This window comes from Catharus ustulatus, chromosome 13 (assembly GCF_009819885.2).
Source record: "Catharus ustulatus isolate bCatUst1 chromosome 13, bCatUst1.pri.v2, whole genome shotgun sequence".
Classification (NCBI taxonomy): Eukaryota; Metazoa; Chordata; class Aves; order Passeriformes; family Turdidae; genus Catharus; species Catharus ustulatus.
The window spans coordinates 7,531,440-7,549,690 of record NC_046233.1 but is presented as its reverse complement, the minus strand read 5'-3'; the positions used below and the strand labels follow the sequence as shown (position 1 = coordinate 7,549,690).

The 18,251-nt window shown below is 40.4% G+C and overlaps 2 protein-coding genes across 6 annotated transcripts in view; one reads left to right on the top strand and one right to left on the bottom strand.

Moving 5' to 3' along the window:
- Positions 1-1,539: 1,539 nt before the first annotated feature.
- Positions 1,540-9,155, bottom strand: THOC7 (THO complex 7). The gene is made up of 8 exons (XM_033071308.2): positions 8,895-9,155; positions 8,449-8,566; positions 7,537-7,664; positions 7,078-7,164; positions 6,050-6,107; positions 3,341-3,407; positions 3,133-3,202; positions 1,540-1,921 (listed from the first exon to the last, which is right to left on the bottom strand). The coding sequence occupies exons 1-8, from the start codon at positions 8,911-8,913 to the stop codon at positions 1,854-1,856; spliced, it is 615 nt and encodes a 204-aa protein (XP_032927199.1). The 5' UTR covers positions 8,914-9,155; the 3' UTR covers positions 1,540-1,853.
- Positions 8,667-18,251, top strand: part of ATXN7 (ataxin 7) — an 82,498-nt gene continuing 72,913 nt past the window's right edge. For 4 of the 5 annotated variants that reach the window (XM_033071305.2, XM_033071301.2, XM_033071304.2 and 1 more), the window contains exon 1: positions 9,062-9,126. The gene's annotated coding sequence lies outside the window, so the exon portion shown is untranslated. Of the gene's footprint in view, positions 8,742-9,061; positions 9,127-18,251 lie in introns of those variants that run through there. The other variant, XM_033071302.2, reaches the window with a different exon arrangement.

Here is an 18,251-nt window from a genome sequence, read left to right as displayed (position 1 = left end):
GTTAGAGAGACTGTTTTTAACTGGTGAATATCATCATCCTCTGCACCAAAATACAGTCCAGATAGCTCATGGAGGCCATTTTGACCATGGAAAAAAAAATAGGCTTTTAAATTGTCCTTGAGTCCTTGTCACTTAGGATCTTCATAATTCATGCATTCATGACAATGACTCCTCCCTGATTTGGCAATAATTTAGTGTTGCTGCTTTACAAAATATTTTAGCATTCCCTGTTGTTAGGAGGGGAAAAACGCCGCACACTTAATACTTTTTGATGGTGTACTTCTATTAAATGCCTGTTGTTTGCTTAGCCATCCCTCAACCTGCCAAGTGCATGAGAAGCACTGCATGTCTGTACAGGCAAAGCTGAGCTTCCCCTGTGTTCTGAGCTGACCAGCTGTGAACTAGAAGACTTTTGACAGCTTACTAATTCAGAGCTGCACTGCCCTACTGAAGTTGTGTGACTTCTTATCCAGCTGGCTTGCCTTTAGAAACTCGGAAAGTGAGCAAAACAAGCTCAGATATGTTCATTCCTATGCACATAGATCTACAGCCACTGAGAGTGGGCATTATATAGCATCTAGGTTTTAAATGTCTGAAGTCTCAATAGTGGAAATCCCCCTCAGTTCTCACCCAGTGAGACAGCAGCTCTATTCTGTGTATTATTTCACTTGAACCATGACATGTGTTTATGGCACAGTCTGAGTGAGATCCAAAATGTTTTCCTTTACCCAAACCACTGGAAGGTTCTATTTAGTGAGTGTTTTTAGAACATTTCCTACTCTTGCCCTTTGTTCCTTCCTTCCTGCCTTACAAAAGCATAGAGAATATTCTATTCTCTGCTCTTTTTGGGAAGGTTGAAACTTTTCCTACTTCCCAACAGATTTCTCAGCCATCAGGATGACCCAAGGGGATGGCTAGATTCCACTTTGCCTACTAATAACAAAAGTATCTCTGATCCTTTAATACGACAATTATTGCTTTACTGCTTCAGTTTTTCATCATAAGAATGGTTCCACCATCTGTTTCAGAAATTGTGATGTATTTTGATAATAGTCAATTGACAGACAAAATCCAGAAGCAGATTATAAATGGTATCAGGATTAGATTCCTGGTTCTTCAAGAATAAAGCTTTTAAATTGAAGTTCTAAATGTGCCATTTAAAAATGTGACTATTGTGGTACAACAAATACAGCAGAGCAAGGCTTGGATCGTTGCAGTTCTTTGCATCACTTTGAGGAAAAAATTAAACCTAGTATTAAACAGTATCACTTTTGATTTTTTTATAACCCTTAACAAGCATTAATTCTACAAGAAGTAATTTATTTTATAGGAAACTATCAAATTCTAGTCCAATCACAGTAAGTTCAAAAATGGCACCTACTTTGAAAAACTAAGAGCCTACTTCATTCAGATTTAGGTCCCATCTGGAGCAGGGTATGGAAGCTGGGACTCATGAAAAGATGCACTGCCCTCAGTCTGCTGTCATGTGAGAAAAAGAACCCTTATTATAAGGCTCAATCCCAACTAAAAATAGGAGAATCTGTGAAAACACCTTTTATTGGCAAAGTTTTGCAAACACCTTAGTTCACAAGTACAGTGTAAAAGCTTCATCCTAGGTGAAACAAAGTACATTTGTCACAAATTACAAAGTTTGTGGATTAACACCGAGTGCCTGTCTGCAAACATCTGCAACTGTTTTCCCCTGAAGCATACGCAAAACATTTATTTTTGTATAAAAATTCACAGCAGCAGTAGAAAACTATTTCCAGCTCCATCTCTCTTATTGTTGATTTCAACAGGAAGTGAAGATACTTGGACTTTCTTAAGTAGTATTGTCAGTCTTCATATGACATCTACTGCTTGGCCTCTGCTTCCATCTGAGTTTCTTGGGATTCCTCAGCTTCTGAAAGTTTTTCATCATCTGAAATTCAATATTACTGTTAAATGTGCTTTGTCATATATACAGACTATATTGCAGAACTTTGTTCCACTTAACATTTTATTTTGACTGCCCTAAATGTGTAGTTGAGTATCTCATTCTATAAAATGCTATGTTTAAACAAACAAAAAAAAACGTTTAGAGTTTTTGAGGATGTTTTTATGGATTTTTAAGAGCTATTACTGGAAATATGGGGTAAATTCTGTAGTATCAATTGAGGCAAATGGTACCAGATTGCTTCTAACCCCTTCCTTCTCTTTGCCTACTAATGGTTTATTTATTTTATACTGAAGCTGTGCTTTGCACTAAACTGCTACTTCCTTCACAAAATCCTGAAAGGTAATCTATATATCTGTATATAATCTATTTTCTAATGAAAATGCATTTTCAAGACTAATACTTAAGCAAGTGTTACTAACACATAGTAACAATAACCTTCTGCTAAAGTGGACCTAGGATTAACAGTTCATTCTGCTTAAGAAGATCTAGATGGCCTTACAGCCATCTCTGCACTTAATCAGGTCATACTCAGAGGCTGTACCAATTGTTCTGTCTTGAAAGACACAGCAAATATACAGTAAATAATATTTAAAACAATATTACTGTTATTAGAGTACAAGAAGTGCTGATTTGAAAATATTAAGTATTAGTATGAGAAGAGTAAGACTAACTCCTGAATTTAGCTCTAGTGTCTGACAGTTTTAGTCCCTGCTCTATCACAGATTCAGTCTGAGTAGGTTGTCATTTACCTTCCTTGTATTTCAATTTGTTTTTAGTAAAGCCTCAAATGATACCATGATAGCAGTGACATGTTCAAAACCACTGAAATAGGAATTATAAAATTAAATTTGGAAATACGTACAAGAATAATTTTCTGTAAGAAATACTCTCTGTTAAAAAAAACCTCCAAACCTCAAATTGCTATTCTCCATCCTCACATTTCAAAGAATTCTGCTGCATAAAAATTAACCTGAAGTTAGTCAGGAAATGGCACAGTGGGTAGCTTGTAGTAGGGGGGAAAAAAAATCAGAGCAGTCTTAGGCTCTGGACTACTACTGGGGAAAAAATTCTGCCAATGCAAGAGGTCACCAGCCTCAATTGCACAGAGCTTATCCCCCTGTTGGAAGTAGTGATTCCTTTTGATCTGCTAAAACCTATTCTATTCTATTCTATTACCAATGAATAGCACTTACTCTCCAGGGTTTGCTGAAGTTCATGGATGGTGCTCAGGAGAACATGGAACTGCTTCCTTCTCAGCTCCAACTGGAATGATAAAATACATGTTGTAGGAAAGAGAGCACATACAGCCAAAGAACCCATAGCAGATTCTAAAATAATTCTATTCCTAATAAATTATTATATAACCATCTCTATGGTTATGATTTCTCTAGAAAAACCTACCTTATCTTCAACATTTTCTTTAATGTGAGAAAGATTTTGCAGTTCTTTTCCCAAAGCTTCTAGCTGCCTGAAAAGAGATTGTCAGAGTATTCTTACAAAATTCTGTAAAATTCTTGCAATACAGATTTGGTCTAAGTAGAGGAGAAAGAACTATAAAATAAACTGTTTATGTAAACAAAACAAGTGAAACAATTTAGAGGTAAGGTCACTTCATGTAATTGTTAAACTTGTAATTGTTCCAAACTTGTAATTTCAGGACTTTTACAAAAAATTAGTCCTCCAATCTGGAGTACCCTGGGCATTGGTAACTATTTAGTCCTGACACAACACGTGATTTATTTGACCCTACAACACAAGTTAAAGAAGCAGATTCATAGAGTCTTAGAATATCCTGATCCAGAGCAGACCCACAAAGAAAAATCAATTCCTGGCCCTGCACAGGATACCCCAAGAGTCAAGCCCTGTGCCTGAGAGTATTGTCCAAATGCTCCTTGAACTCTCAGGACTGGAGCTGTGACCACTTCCTTGGGGAGTCTGTTCAGTGCCTGACTACCCTGTGGGGGAAGAACCTTCTGCTCTCACTTGAACTGTTCCTTTAAAGGTGAATTGGATTGAGACTGATCATCCCTGATGCTTGGTACCTCAAAGGGAATACCTGAGAGAGTTGTGTGTGACATTACTCCTTATTTTGATGGAAGCAGGCTAACAGCTAACAGGCTCATACACTGATTTTGGAAGCATTTGGTTTCTAGTCTCTGAAAAACTTCAATTTGGCCAAATCCTGCTGTTTACACTGTGCTGTCAGGTGTAAGCAGACTGTGAGAGGACAGATGTTGTTTCTAGTAGCATCCAGGCTATATGGAATTTTACTCACTTTACAATCCAGAGAATCTTTGCTTAGCCTTCTTTCTTTCATATCTCCTTTTCTAAGACTCAGTGTCATTTCTTGGTCCTCTGAACAGTTCTTCTGATACTGCATCTAACTACACTGTGGGCAATGCTGTTTAGTACTTCAGCTCCTATCATATCCTGAATTGGCTCCTGTGCACTACTTGTGACTAGGATGTAAACAGCTTCTTTTGTGCTGTATGACTCACTGTTCCAAGAAACACTCTTAAAAGCATAAAGAAAGTATTTTTCTAAACTTTGTCCTATTGTGCCACATAACCTGCAAAATCTATAAATGTAACTCTTGCAATAAACCCTTCTGTTTCTTCTCACAAGTTTTCAGAAGTGTTTTTAGTGATTAAGAGGTCCATGAAAAGTGTGACATTGGTAGTGAGGCTTCTTCTATTCTGAATTAAAGGTTTATTGTATCATTTTCTGTATACTTTTCTATAGACTGCAGTCTTACTAGCTGTAACTTACCACTCTTTCTAGCTTTGCTTAAGAAATTTATGCTTGGATGTGTTAAGCAAAAAAAATCCCTTCTAACCTAAACAACCCAGCATCCTCTAAGATAAAGAAGTATCATTTATCACAGAATTATAGAACAGTTTGGGTTGGAAGGGACTCTAAAGATCATCTAGTTCCAAGCCCCTGCCATGGGGAGGGACATCTTTCACTAGACCAAATTGCTCAGAGCCCCATCCAAACTGGCCTTGAACATTTCCAGGGACAGGGCAGTCACAACTTCTTTCATTTAGTTGTTTCTATTCTAAATTGACTTATCTGAAAAACTGCATTTTTGGTAGGTCTTTATTAAAGCCTCACTTGATCAATATCACATGCTGGCTAATGAAATGAGAAGTACTCAAGCCTCATGAGAATTGCCTGTAACAATCAAAATTGGAATAATGAAATCAAGGCACAGAAAAACAACTAACAAGAAAGAAATGTGTGAAATACTGTCAGTGGTTTATAGCTATTAAAAATGCTATTATTAGGGTAATAGTATAACCAAAACACTTCTATTTCCTATGAAAGGCTATGGAATATGAAAAGACAGCCTCCCTTGGCAATTTCACTGGAAGTGGGAACAGGATAAGTGCACAGCTGCACTTAAATGGGAACAGTAATCCCACACTGGATTTTCAAATCCATCTTTAATCCATTTAAGAGCAACAAACTCATAGATGCAAGTCCTGGAGTGTTTCTATGGCTCAACAATCTCCCCACAACTGGCCCAAAAGCACAGATAGTGATGCAAACCCAGAATGTGACAAGCAGCACTGAGAGTTACATGCAAGGTGAGTTGGACAACAGGTAGGTCTGACCTGCATGCCAGGGCAGGTTATGAGTGGTGCACAACACAGTCATTTATAACCAGGCATGCAGGAACAGCAACCAGAAGGAAAACATAAAAAAGAACCCTGGGAGCTTTCTCCTGCTTTCTCTCATTTCACCTTACCTGTTAGTGTGTTATGCATTTTGAGTGAATACTGAATCTGGCTGGTGCAAGTTAAAGGACTTCCCACCATCCCCCTTTTCTGAGCAACTCATAGATAAACTGACATCAGATGTGCATTTACAGTTCACTTATTCACCTTAACAGTGGAAAAATTTCAACTACAGAACAATTAGCAATGCTTCTGCTCCATACAAATGGGAGATTAAGGCAAGCTCAAAAGGGCACAGAAACTCTAGCTTTTATTGTGTCAAAGAAATTGTATATATGTGAAGAAAAGTCAGACTGAAATCAAGAAAATGTCAGGTCTGGTGACTTCTAGTTTACTGCTCTATTATAATTTACTGTAGTTTTATACTTACTTCAGTGTTTCATGTCTGTCTGGGTGATGCTGTATGACTTTGGCCAGTGCATCATACTCTGAAAGACATTTAAATAGTTAATCTAAATACTTCTGAAAATATGGATTCAAGAATCCAAACTCAGGTACCACTGAATGGCACATTCTTTTTCCTTGCAAAACTGTTATAACAGTTTTTCAAAACATCTTAAGATAGCTCTGCACTGCTGTACACTTAATCTTTTGTGTCTGATTCATAAACATTGGATTTAGATAAAATCAAATGTATATGTACAGAAAACGGTGCTGATGTTACACATGAACACTAAAGACTTTTAGAAACAAGTATAAAATGATGCATGGAATTTTGTCAATTTTTAGGATTTAAAAAAAACAAACTATTACATGTCAAGAATAATATTATGGTTATAAAGGCAACTAACACAGCCATTTCCTGATAGTAAGACCACACATATGCCAACTACCTAATTCACTGGAAGAATTTGTGCTGCAGACTGTACAGCAAACAGATTCAGACCTATGTTTGTGAAGATGTAAGAACTCCACATTCCTACTGGTTAAGGTTATTTTAATTTCCAGTAGAGTTCAAAATTATCCACAGCATTGATCAAACAGTTGTATATATAACCATTCATGCTATATTTCTAAAATTTATTTTTGTCATTTCATGTATCATGAAAGAACAATTGTTTGCCTCTTCTCAACTGCTCACCTTTTAGAGTGTTTTGGGTTTCAATGAACTATGAGTATATAATTTTAAAAGTAGGGAAAAATTGTGCCTCTTAAAACAAGTGTTCAGAAAGGACACTGGTTTAGGGTTTCCTGATGCTGCATGTCATTGAGATCTGGTTCAGTCTTGCCTGTGTCATCCCAAAACTTTGAGTAGTAAGTGGAACCCACCAGGCTGAATATAGTAACCACGATGCCTTACACTTTCAAAAACTTAGAATCTATTTTCCAATACAATGTATTCTAAAAAACAACAAAACAGTGAAGCCCACCACCGTACATACAGATATGGTGCCTTACCCTGGCGATTTTTTCGAATCCTTTTTGCTTGCAGGATTTGCTTTTTGCATTCAGAGATCTTCTCATGGGCTGCAGCTATACTATTTTCTTTTTTTGTAAAAAAAGAAAAAAAAAGGAAATATATAGAGTTATATTGAACTCAAACAATACATGAAAACAAGCTATTCTGCTAAACTACAAAAGCTGTTTGTGACATGGTGGCTTGTTAGCTCCATCAGCTTAAAAACTATATACACTTCAATAGGTTAAAACAACTCTTATTTGTATGCATTCTATATAATCATAAGACTTTTACAGTACATACATGAGTGCTATCTAGTAGGGAAAAAGCCAAACTCAAAAAACCTCCAAACCACTCATCAGATGTATACATTATGTTCACCAGAACTGGCTTCAGCTTGTTCATAAGAGAAACTGTCAAACAGAAATCATTTCTCAGTAACATTTTCTCATGTTTACCTATATCCTTATAGATTTTTTCATAGTTTTCCATCTCTCTCAGGTTCATGTCATACACCAGAAGAGTTTTTCCCATTGAAAATTCACACTGTGATAAAGTACTCAGCATTCGTTGGTACTGGCTGTATCTGAAAACAGACAAGACGTTTACTCCCAAGCAGCACAAAAATAGCTCCTAACTTTACAGAGCAAGAAAACCAAATTTCATGTAGCATAAGGCAAAGCTAAATAGCTATTATTCAACAAAGAAAACAATTCAAAGCTTCTTGTATAATTTTTTGGAAGTGCAGTTAGAAACACTGTACAGCATCATGTCCTCAGCAGTGTAAAGTGGGTATTAAAGCAGTGAGCACTTGGACCCAAAGCTTTCAAATTTTCCAGCTACGGTTGGGTCTGTGGAACAGTGTTTTAATACTGCAGTGCTTCTCTGTATACACACTCGTAATATTGTGTCCTCTGGGAATTTATTTCCATTATTAATACAGACCCCACAGCAGGCTGTCACTCGTACCTTACTAATTTAGATTTTAATAAATAAATAAATAAATAAAAGAACGACAGCAGCAGAACCACCAGCAGTATTTCCCTTCCCTAACAGGACAAACGCAGAACTGCCAACTAAAATATCCGAGTCATGATCCTGTTATAAGAGCGGAGTGCCGGCCGGATCACGCAGCAGGCACAGCACTCCTGAGGCATCCGAGCACAGCCCGCAGCCTTCAGCGATTCCTGACCCGTCCGTGGCCTCCTCTCCCTGCACAGTCTCGTCCTGGAAACACCACAGAGCCAAAGAAAAGCAGCTGTGCACATTTTAACACGGATCTTTTCCAAATGGATCGAGCCCTGCTTTCCACTGAAACGCGAGCTAAGCGGTTCCAAGACTTTAAAAAAACAAAGCAAAACAACAGATACCCTTCCTCCTGAGATCCGGAATTACACCACTTAATGAAACTCTTCACCAACAAATTGATCCGCCTGTCGTCACCAGCTCCATCGCCATCGATCAGCAGCCGCTTGCGGATAACTTCATCTGAGGAAAAACTCCGGCTGAGCCCTCACGCCATGGCAGCCGCCCGCCAGCGCCGCGCGCGGGTCCCGGCCGGGCCCTCAGGGCAGGATCGCCGGGGCCGCAGCGGGCGGATCTGCTGAGCCGGGGGCGCACGGAGAGCGGCGGGGCCGGGCCGCGATGGAGGCCGGTGTGCGCGGTGAGCGGCCCCGGCAGGGCGCGGGGCCCGCGGGCAGCCGCTCCCCGGAGGGCGGGCGGGGGGCGCGGCGCCGCGGGGAGCCCCGGCGGGGGTCGCGGCGCGGGGCGGGAGCGAGGAGGGGAGGATGGAGAGAGGGAGGGAGGGAGGTCTCACCGTCGGTCACGGCCCCCATGGCGGCGAGTGCCGGAGCCGGCGGGGCGGCGGCAGCAGCGAGTGAGGTCAGCTTCCCACAATGCAGCCGGCGAGAGCGGCGGCCATGGAGGGGGAGGCGGCGGCTGCTGGGGCCTGAGCCGGCGGGCGGCGGACGCGCGGCCCGGGGAGGGCGGGCGGGCGAGCCCCGCGCCCCACGTGGAACCGGCCCCCTGGCGAGGGGCGGCCCCGCCAGGTGAGCGCCCGACGGGGGAGGGAAGCGGCGGTCCCGCAGCCAGGCTCCACCTCCCCGCCCCCGCCACCCGCACCGGCCCCGCCGCCCCCCGCCCGGCGGCCCCGCCATGCCCCCGGCACATGGTCCCGCGCCATCGAGGCCGCCGGGGTCGGGGGCGCCTCGAGTGCCCTCCCGCCACGGCCCTGGCTCGGGGTGTCCTCCCCGGGGTGCCCGCACCATCGCCCTCGGTGGTCCCGACCTCCCTGCACAGGGCTCCCGCACGGCCGTGGCCGTGACATCCCGCCTGCGGTGATGGTGGTGATGGCACAAGGGAACAGGTGGTCGGTGCTGCCATGGTGGTGATGGCTCAAGGGAGCAGGTTGTTGGTCCTGCCTGCAGTGATGGTGACGATGGCACAAGGGAGCAGGTGGTCAGTTCTACCATGGTGGTGGAGGCACATGGGAGCTGGTGGTCAGTCCTGCCATGGTGGTGATGGCACAAGGGAACAGGTGGTTGGTCCTGCCATGGTGGTGATGGCACAAGGGAGCAGGTGGACAGTCCCATCACGGTCCATCACGGTGCCCCATGCCATGGACATGGTGCTGTGAGAGTGGTGGGATGCCCTGTGGTGGCTGTCCAGCCTCTGTGGCTGGAGGGAGTTGGAGCACTGGCTCCTCGGTGCCTTCTCTTGGTGAGGGTGTGGAGGATGTGCCCATGGCACAGGTTTTGGGGAGCTGGGCTGGCCTCCCCCAGCCGCCTTGGCATCATCCCCTCGCGATGCTGGGAGGACCAGCAGGAGGGCCTGGGGCGTGCAAAAAAATCATTATTCTGATATTTCCTAGCAAGTTTGACTATGATCAGCACATAGGACCAGTAGCTGTTTCTTCCTGTCCTGGCAGAGTAAGCTGGTGCTGGAAAAAGTGGCTTAGAGTGGTCTGCAGAAAAGAGATGTTAAGGTATTGCCATGTGGTGAGTTTTAGGCTTTTGGTCCGTAGGTTTGGATGCTGGTAACGTTACTGTAGTGTATAATTGCAGCTCACAGTACCTGAGGAGCTGCCTGAGCCTGACACCTTCCTATTCCCTCTTCCTTTTGTTTCGGACAGTTAAGTGGCTTAAGGTCTTGTTCTGCTTAGCGCTATTCATTGACAGTTTTAGGTTGGTGGGGAAAATCAGGGTGAGAAAAGAACGAGGTAAATATGTGCTGTAGTCTGTTAGTTCCTGGGTTTAGAGCTGTGAGTGATTAGGAGGCGCTTTTTTGTTCTGGATAGAGGAATTTAACAGCTCTTTAGAGATTTGTAAATTGTTTCAAGTCAGTACTTTGTCTTCAATAGGCAACTCATCAGGCCCTTTGGAAGGTGCTATTACTGGGAGTGGTCTTTAAAACTCCGCCTGAACTTTTAGGAATAAAGCCTTTCCAAAACGGGAAACTTGGATAAGTGGCTTCTGTTCTTGAAGTGTTTATGTTATGTGATTGGTGAGTGATGTAATTTTGTATGGAAACCTAACGATCTATCCAGTTACCCAGGTTTGGGCCAAAGAATGGGCCATGCATTCAAGAGCTGTGTAAGTGCTGCTGAAAATACTCGCTTTAATGGACTCTTACTATGTTGCCATTTAGTCGGTTTCGCTAAAAACTTTGTTTTTCTTGAGACTTTGGTCACTGTGGTACAACCTAGTATTTTGCCAAATGTTAGAAGACCTAGCTGAACCTCTCTATGCAAATTTTGTACAGTTATTGCCTTTCTCTCTTTATCCACTTATTTCCTTTTGGAAGTCTTGCATCTTGAAACATCCAGTCAAATCAAGACTTCATATTTTTCTTACACCTCTCTGAGCTCTTTCCATTTTCTGCGTCCTTTTGGTTTTTATCAAGGAGAGAGGTTGGTCCAAACTGAAGACTATTGTAGGTGAAAATCCACAATTATTTATTTAATCATCTCAGAACTTCTGTGTGGTTTTCTGTCATTCAATCCAATACAATCTTATTGCACTTTTTGTTCATAATCCCACTCTTGGTCAGATAGTCTTATTAAGCTATGCACAATGACAAATAGATAGTCCTTGAGTAATTAATTTAGAATACAGCAATACATATGACTAGTTAATAATATTTAATGACTTTTGTACCATCCATCATGTGTTACTAATTATGAGCTTTTATGAAATTTTTTGTTCTGGGTCTTAGACTCAGAAGAACAATTTTGAGAACAAAGCCATTATTTTTCTTTTTAAGACAGGGCTTTCAGGCATCATCGATGTTCATTAACTTTTCTCCTTTAGAGTGGAAGTAGAACTTGGTAAATATATCATCAAGAATCTCACTAAGGCTAGGTATTGATGCACCAGCCTATTCTCTCTCCTGCTCTATTTTGACATATTAAATATCCATGAGATGTTTTTGCTTGGGAAGCCAGTTCCAGCTTGCTGGGTTTCTATACACGTTTGAGAATTCAATGTGTCTTAGGAGTTTTTGTTTTGCTTTGCTCCATTTCCAAGTAGAATTCCTCATCTCTAAGTGTGAAACAACCCTTGTTTCTCATGTGTGGAGGCTGTTGCTCTGGGCTGTATACAGCTATGTCTTTGCCATTAATTCAGTGTCATGTGTAGGTCTCTGGAACAGGATTGACTTACTCTTATTTATTTGTCCTTCACCACTTTGGGTATTCTGTGCAGATTCCATCAGCTGCAGTCTTTTATAAATTCCTTTTAGTGACCAGCAGAAGCACTGAGTAGCACTGGACCTTCCCTAAAGTAGTGGAGTTCCATGGAACAGAAAAAAACCATTTTGCACAGAGGATAGCACCTGACTCAGTGCCAGCTCTTTTGGAATAAGTACCTGTGTGTGCCTTTAACCAAGCTAAGATATCATGCAGTTTGCCCTCTTTCCTTGATTTCTTTTATGTGTGCCATATGGTAAGACCCTGGAGCAGCTTATACATAATAGTTTGTTGCACATCTGTCCTTGTCAAAAGTGTTAAATAATCCTCTGTAATGTTTCCAGGTGACTCTGGATGCAAGAAGCATAACCTAGGTCAGTTTAGTACTGCAAGATGTTACACGTGTGTGGAGCTGGCTTTGATTTTTCATAAGTGTACTTTTTTTTTTTGTTCCTGAAAATATGGCTTTAAGTGCACTGATTTTTTTTTATTGAGGAAATCTGTTAATGCAGAAATTTTCTTTCCTGAAAAACAATCTATTAGAGTAAAAGTTTAAAGTGACTTTATACCTCCTCCCTTTTTCTTTAACTGTGTGTATATATGATTTTTTTCCCCAACCACACAAAGTTAGAGGGGAAGAAGCTTTTTATAGTATTCCAGGCTATAATGAGCTATGATTTTTAAGAGCTGAGAAAACAGCTTTAAGTATTGACCAGGTGGATTTAAAATATTTTTCTTTAGCCTCCCTAATAATTTATGAAGTGGTTTTAGATTCCAGGTTTTCTTCATGTTGACTAACTTCTAAATCAGACTTCTGTGTAGCACTAAATCTTACAGAGATCTAAGTATAGTAGGTCAGAAACTGCAGGGTATTTTTATCCAGTCCAACCTATATTCTTGTCAGAAAGCCATACCAAATTTATTTAGCGAGACCTATTTTCTGTAAGCCTATGTTTAGCATTACTTTTTACCACCATCCTTTATACTTCTGTTGATTATATACCAGGATTTTGTGCAAGACTGATACCAAACTAACCTATTGGGCTGTTTTTCTCATTTTAAATTATGTTAATGTTTTATTTTCTTTGCAATCTTCTGTAGCCTCAGCATTTACTGAAAATTAGCATCAGTGTTCCAAGAGCTTGTCATCTCGTTCTGTAAAAATTCTAAGACACTGGCTCTCTAATTCTGCAGATATTAAAATAGGCACTCTTGGCAGATAAATCTGAAATTTTTCAAGCCAGTGATTGAGGTATAAAAAGTAGTGAGTGGTTCTTAGCTTTGTAAAAAGCTTTCCTGACATGGACCCTCGTGCTTCTGCAGAGCCAGCCCATTTTCATAGAATTACAGCAGAATGAGAGAAGGGAAGGTGGAAATACATGTTGTGTCTGTAGTGATAATACCAATAATTTAAAGATGCAACATTTTGTTTCCTGAACAGTAATCAATTTTGCTGTCTACTGCCTGTGTTACTGAGATTGATTAAATGTACTGTTAATCCCATACTTTAAAAACCAGGCTCCTATCAGATAATAGTGTCACCACAGGTTGTGGTCTACAGTATTGGTTTTATTTGTTATTTTTTATTTTGTAACTGAAAGAAACCTGAAATATTTTTTTTCCTGAGTAAGGGCTCTGTGTCTTAGTTAATCTCAATTACACAGGTGGCATTCTGATATTGTCCCCTTTCAACTATCTTCACAGGAATTATGTAACAGCTTTCCGAATTTCATATCCAGATCCTACTGAATATTTATGAAGCCTGAGGATCAATTATTGTACATTTTAGGATGATCTGTGACTAATTTATTAAAGCTTGTCAAACTCAGCTTGAAATTTCAAGTGTAGGTATTGAGTGTAGAAGCCAGAGCTTTCAGGTGCAGGGATGCCAAGGGAAGTGTGTGTGGGGGGCTCTGTTTGAGGAGTGGAATTAGCAGCAGTGGCACCATGGGTCATGGTACTCCCAGGGGCTTGGTAGATTCCCATTTAGTGAGAAAGTCAAGGTGTTCTAACAGGAGTCTTGAGAAACTCTGTCATGAAGCTACTGCAGGACAGATTAAGTGGTTAGAATTTTCTTTTAATCTAAAAATCATTAACACTAGACTTCAGCTGCCTGTGCCATGGCTCAGAGATCCCACTTGATGTCTGCATTCTGTGATTTAAAGTGACTCAGGTAATTTTAGGGTGGCATTTCATGCTGTTCTGTGGTTCTGTTTCATGTGTTTTGTAAGAAAGCAGACATTTATTATTTTTGAGGGGTTTTTGACAGGATTAGTCAGTTATCTAGCATTCTCTTAATTTGTTGGCAGGATGTTTTCAGGGTGACTTTTTTTTATTTTACAAAGGAAAAAGAGGATATCTTTGTTTTTTCCTTCCTCAGTCCTTCAGTTCATGGCTGTGGTAGTGATCAGTGTTGTGCCAGAGTTTTCAGAGGAAGAGGTGGATGTTTAATGAGGTTTTACCACTGACTTAGACGAATTTGTCTTTGCTGGCATTGGGCCAAATGGTAAATATTTTTATTTAACTGTGGTTTGAAACATTGGATGAACAATAAGAGAGCTGTGAATATCATATTTACTTGTATCAAGTTTAAATAAATATTGTTAGTGCTACCAAGGAAATTTTGCACAATAATTCAAGAGAAAACAGGCATTTCCTCCTTTGGAAAGCAGCTCTTGCCCGACTTCAGAGCAGTGTTTTCTGAATCACGTGGCCAGATGCTTTGACTCAGCTAAGAAAGCTGAATCAGAGCTATTGCACAGCTTCTGAGTCAGCTTTTTGAAGTTTGAAAAAATTGGTTGGTTAAGTTTGTTTTCTTTATTTTTTTAAAGCAGTGCCAAACTGTAAAAGAAGATATAGAAATTTTACAAGGCTTTGAGCTTGGCCACATCATGGAGAGACATTGAAAGAAAGGAAAGAATATCAGGTCTATTGATAAACATCTCTTTCTTGTTTTAAATTTGGTTTATATTTTGCTTTGGATTATTTTATGGTTTATTTTTTTGTAATAGAGAAACCCTGCCAGTGGGTAATGTTCAAGCACAACTACAATTTACAGTTCCCATTAAACATGATACACTGACACGTGTTCTCACCCCCAATCTCTGAGGTACAAGCCTGAGCAGAAAAATAGAAATAATTGGAGGCATGATTGCATGCTTGGGTGATGCCTGCTCAGGTTTTGGTTTGTAAAATGTTGGGCACTGGAACAGGCTCCCCAGGGAATGGTCATGGTCCCAAACCTGCCAGAGCTCAAGGAGTGTTTGGACAACACTCAGGCACAGGGGGGATTGTTGGGGTGTCCTGAACAGGGCCAGGAGTTGGGGTTCAATGATCCTTGTGGGTTTCTTCCAGCTCATAATATTCGGTGGTTCTATGATCCTGTTAAAGCACAGAACTTTATTTCTGACCTACCGATAAGGACTGGAAACAGTATAAAATCCCAGAGTGAAGTTGTGGCCTTAGGAAGGTGGCATATTGTCTTCACTTTCTGGTGTGCCAAATGTAGCTTCTAAACTATTGCTTCGGTTGTTGTCTAAACAGATGGTTTAAACAAATATTTCAGGAGGAATGTGATGAGAGGATAACTGGGCATTTCCAGCAGAGACTGTCAGATCCAGAAGGGGCAGATCCAGGTTGTGGCTCAAGCTGGCTGTACCAAAAGGGAAGGCTGGTCTGGCTGAGACAAGTTGGGTCATGTTTCCATGAAGGTGGGGGAGCCAAGCTCTTTAGTATTTGTTGATGTTTTGTTAAAACTATACCAGCCAGAAAGGCTTGAAGGAGACAATGAATCTGCACATTTTCTGTGCAGTAGCTGAAGTAGAAGTGTGCTTAAATCCTGGCTCTTTCCAGGGCTAAGCACCTTTCTCCAGGGAGCATTTTGGATTCACGCTCTCTTGAAATCAGGATCATAAGGCCTTTCTTTCAAAAAGGGAGCAAAGGTCAATCTTTGCTTTCAAAACCCAGGAGGAGGTGGTGGTTCTGGTACCTTTTCATCATTAGAAGAGCTGTTATCTGCTGGACTGCTCACCACATGTGTGGGAGACTTCAACCCAGCTATCCTCCTTCCTGAGGGGATTAATGCCCATAATTCTTTCCATCAGAGTGAATTTTGTAATCTCCAGACTGTTGACTAGTACGAGGTGGTGTTGCTGTCAGAATGATAGACTGAACACAGCAGTGAAACCCAACACAAAAGATATTCAGTGGCTGAGGACTTAGGTGTTTGAGGGAGTAATTCGTAAAAGCAAACCAGTAATTTCACAAGTGCAAGAAAAGAACAATCAAGATGATTTTTGCATTGCAGGTCAGATTCTGTTCAAAGACATACAAGTGCCTCCCTGGGGATAGCTGTACTTTATTTTAAAGCAGGGATAGAATTTGAGCTTGAAAAGTACAAGGATCAGAAAAAAAAGACCCAACATATTATGGAATAAAATAATCTGCTTCATAAAATGTTTTGGTGAGTTACAAAAGGTAAATAGACAAGCTAATGTCAAGCATCAGGAAGAAGAGTAATTGAACACAAAACACATTATCTGTGGAGTATGTGTATATCCACATATATTATACATACAGGTACATTTTCAGTTGAGATATGCAAGTGGGTATATGTGTGCCCAAAACATTAAACCCAAAGTAGTATTTCTCTTAGCAGTAGTTATAAAACTGGGTAACAATATATTTATTTTCACAATGGTTTGTTTCAAGTAGGTTACAAGGTAACTTTTTCTTATAATAATGTTTTAGTAGACACTTTATAAACAAGCAGTCAATTCTCTTGTTGGGTTTTATTTTTGGTTTTTTTTTCTTTTTTTTTTTTGCAAAACGTTAGTGCAGAATACTTGAAAGGTTCTTTTTGGTTCTCTACCTTTTGCTTTTATTTTAATAAAATTTAAATTTTGATTATACATGGAGAGAATCAAACTAATAAAAGAGGCAAGGCAGATAAATTGGATTTTATAGCTTAGATTAATAAAGATTGGCTTGTAGGAGATCAGAGTAAAACAAAGCTATGCTATTAATAAGTACGCACCTGTGATTTTGTGGTTCATGGTAAATATTTTCACTTCAGTTTCATTCCAGTGTCACTTTGGCAGTTGAGAGTTGGTAGGTTTTTTTCATTTTTAGGAACTGCTTGTGGTTTTTGGTGTGTTTGTGTGTGTGTGTATAGTTAGGCTGGTGTTGAACAATAACATAACGCGAAATAAAATTGTGCATGTCTGTATTAAAATGAAACATATGAGATTTTGGTTTTAAATTTTAGTTTGAAATTTAATTTTACAAGTACCCAAATGGCACTTGAGCTGCAGCCACTTTCTCTGTATTGGAATAGGAGGATATTTATTGTCAGATCTTCTGGTGGAGCTTTTCTATCTTGTTGTTATATGAAAGGCTTGCACAAGCAGGAGTGACTGACTCGAACTGTAGTTCATGTCATCAAACAAATGGAAGGAAATAGCTCAAGAGCTGTTGTTTTCAAATGTTTACAGAAATCTGTCCTGGTCTTATAAGCCCTTGAAGGGATTTTGAACCTTACTCCTCAAATGTTGGCGTGGAATTATGATGATAGTGCAGGTAACAAATTTCCCAATGACTGGTTCATTCTTATCAAATCTTGATTTGTCATCACCTCCCAGTCTTTCTAGGACTGGCCTACTGAATTTGGCACAGAGAGTTTCAACTCTAAGACAGCCATTTTGCAATCTACACTTTCTTCTCTTTCTGCTCGTAGCAGTTAGGGAAATTGCTGTTCTGCATCTTCTTTTGAGATGGATGCTATGAGAATGTGTTGCTTCTTTGCAAAGGCCTCTAAAAGTGAAGTTATCTTTGAATAAACAGTTGTTCTCTGCTGGCATCTGTGCAGGTGGTGTCTTTTAAGCAGCTGCAATAACTGTCATGGTTTGAGGAAAAATAAGTAACAGGCAGCCCTAGCACAGGGCACCTTCTGAGAGGTGTGGGTAGGGGGGCACAGCACCGTGTGTTGTGGTTGAGAAATGTCCCGCAATTCACAACAAAATGTAATTTTTTTTTACAAAGCTATAGGAATAGGAAAATATTACCTTAACTATGTGTCAGTGCAGTTAAAGGAATGGTTTGTACTAATCCAGTTGCCAGCAGGGCCCAGACTTGGCTATGCTCCATTATCCTTTTGGTTGAGAAAGGAGGAAAGAGAAATTGGAAATTCTATGATCTCTGGTGTCAAGTCAAAGATCTTCCCAGGCAGATGTCTCATCAGGAGCAATGTTGATATGAGATACAGTTGTCTGTTGTCAGAGAATTTAAACCTTATGAGTAGTATTTGCCTTAGAAAAAGAAATACTTCAAAAAGAGAAAACATAAGTATTGAGACTTTATGCATCTAAATGTAGTACTGGAGGATATGTAAAAGAAAAACCTCACTTTCATGAGGTCGTATTTTGTGAACATTTGCTTTGAAGCTTTCCAATCAATTGATGACTTTTAATTTTCTTGCCATTTGATGAGTAT

Excerpts from the sequence above, each read along its gene's own strand:
- THOC7 (XM_033071308.2), bottom strand. Across the intron at positions 3,203-3,340 it reads AAGAAAATGTTGAAGATAAG|TTGGAGCTGAGAAGGAAGCA; the intron begins GTAGGTTTTTCT and ends TTATCATTCCAG. Across the intron at positions 1,922-3,132 it reads ACTTCAGCAAACCCTGGAGA|ATGATGAAAAACTTTCAGAA; the intron begins GTAAGTGCTATT and ends ATTGAATTTCAG.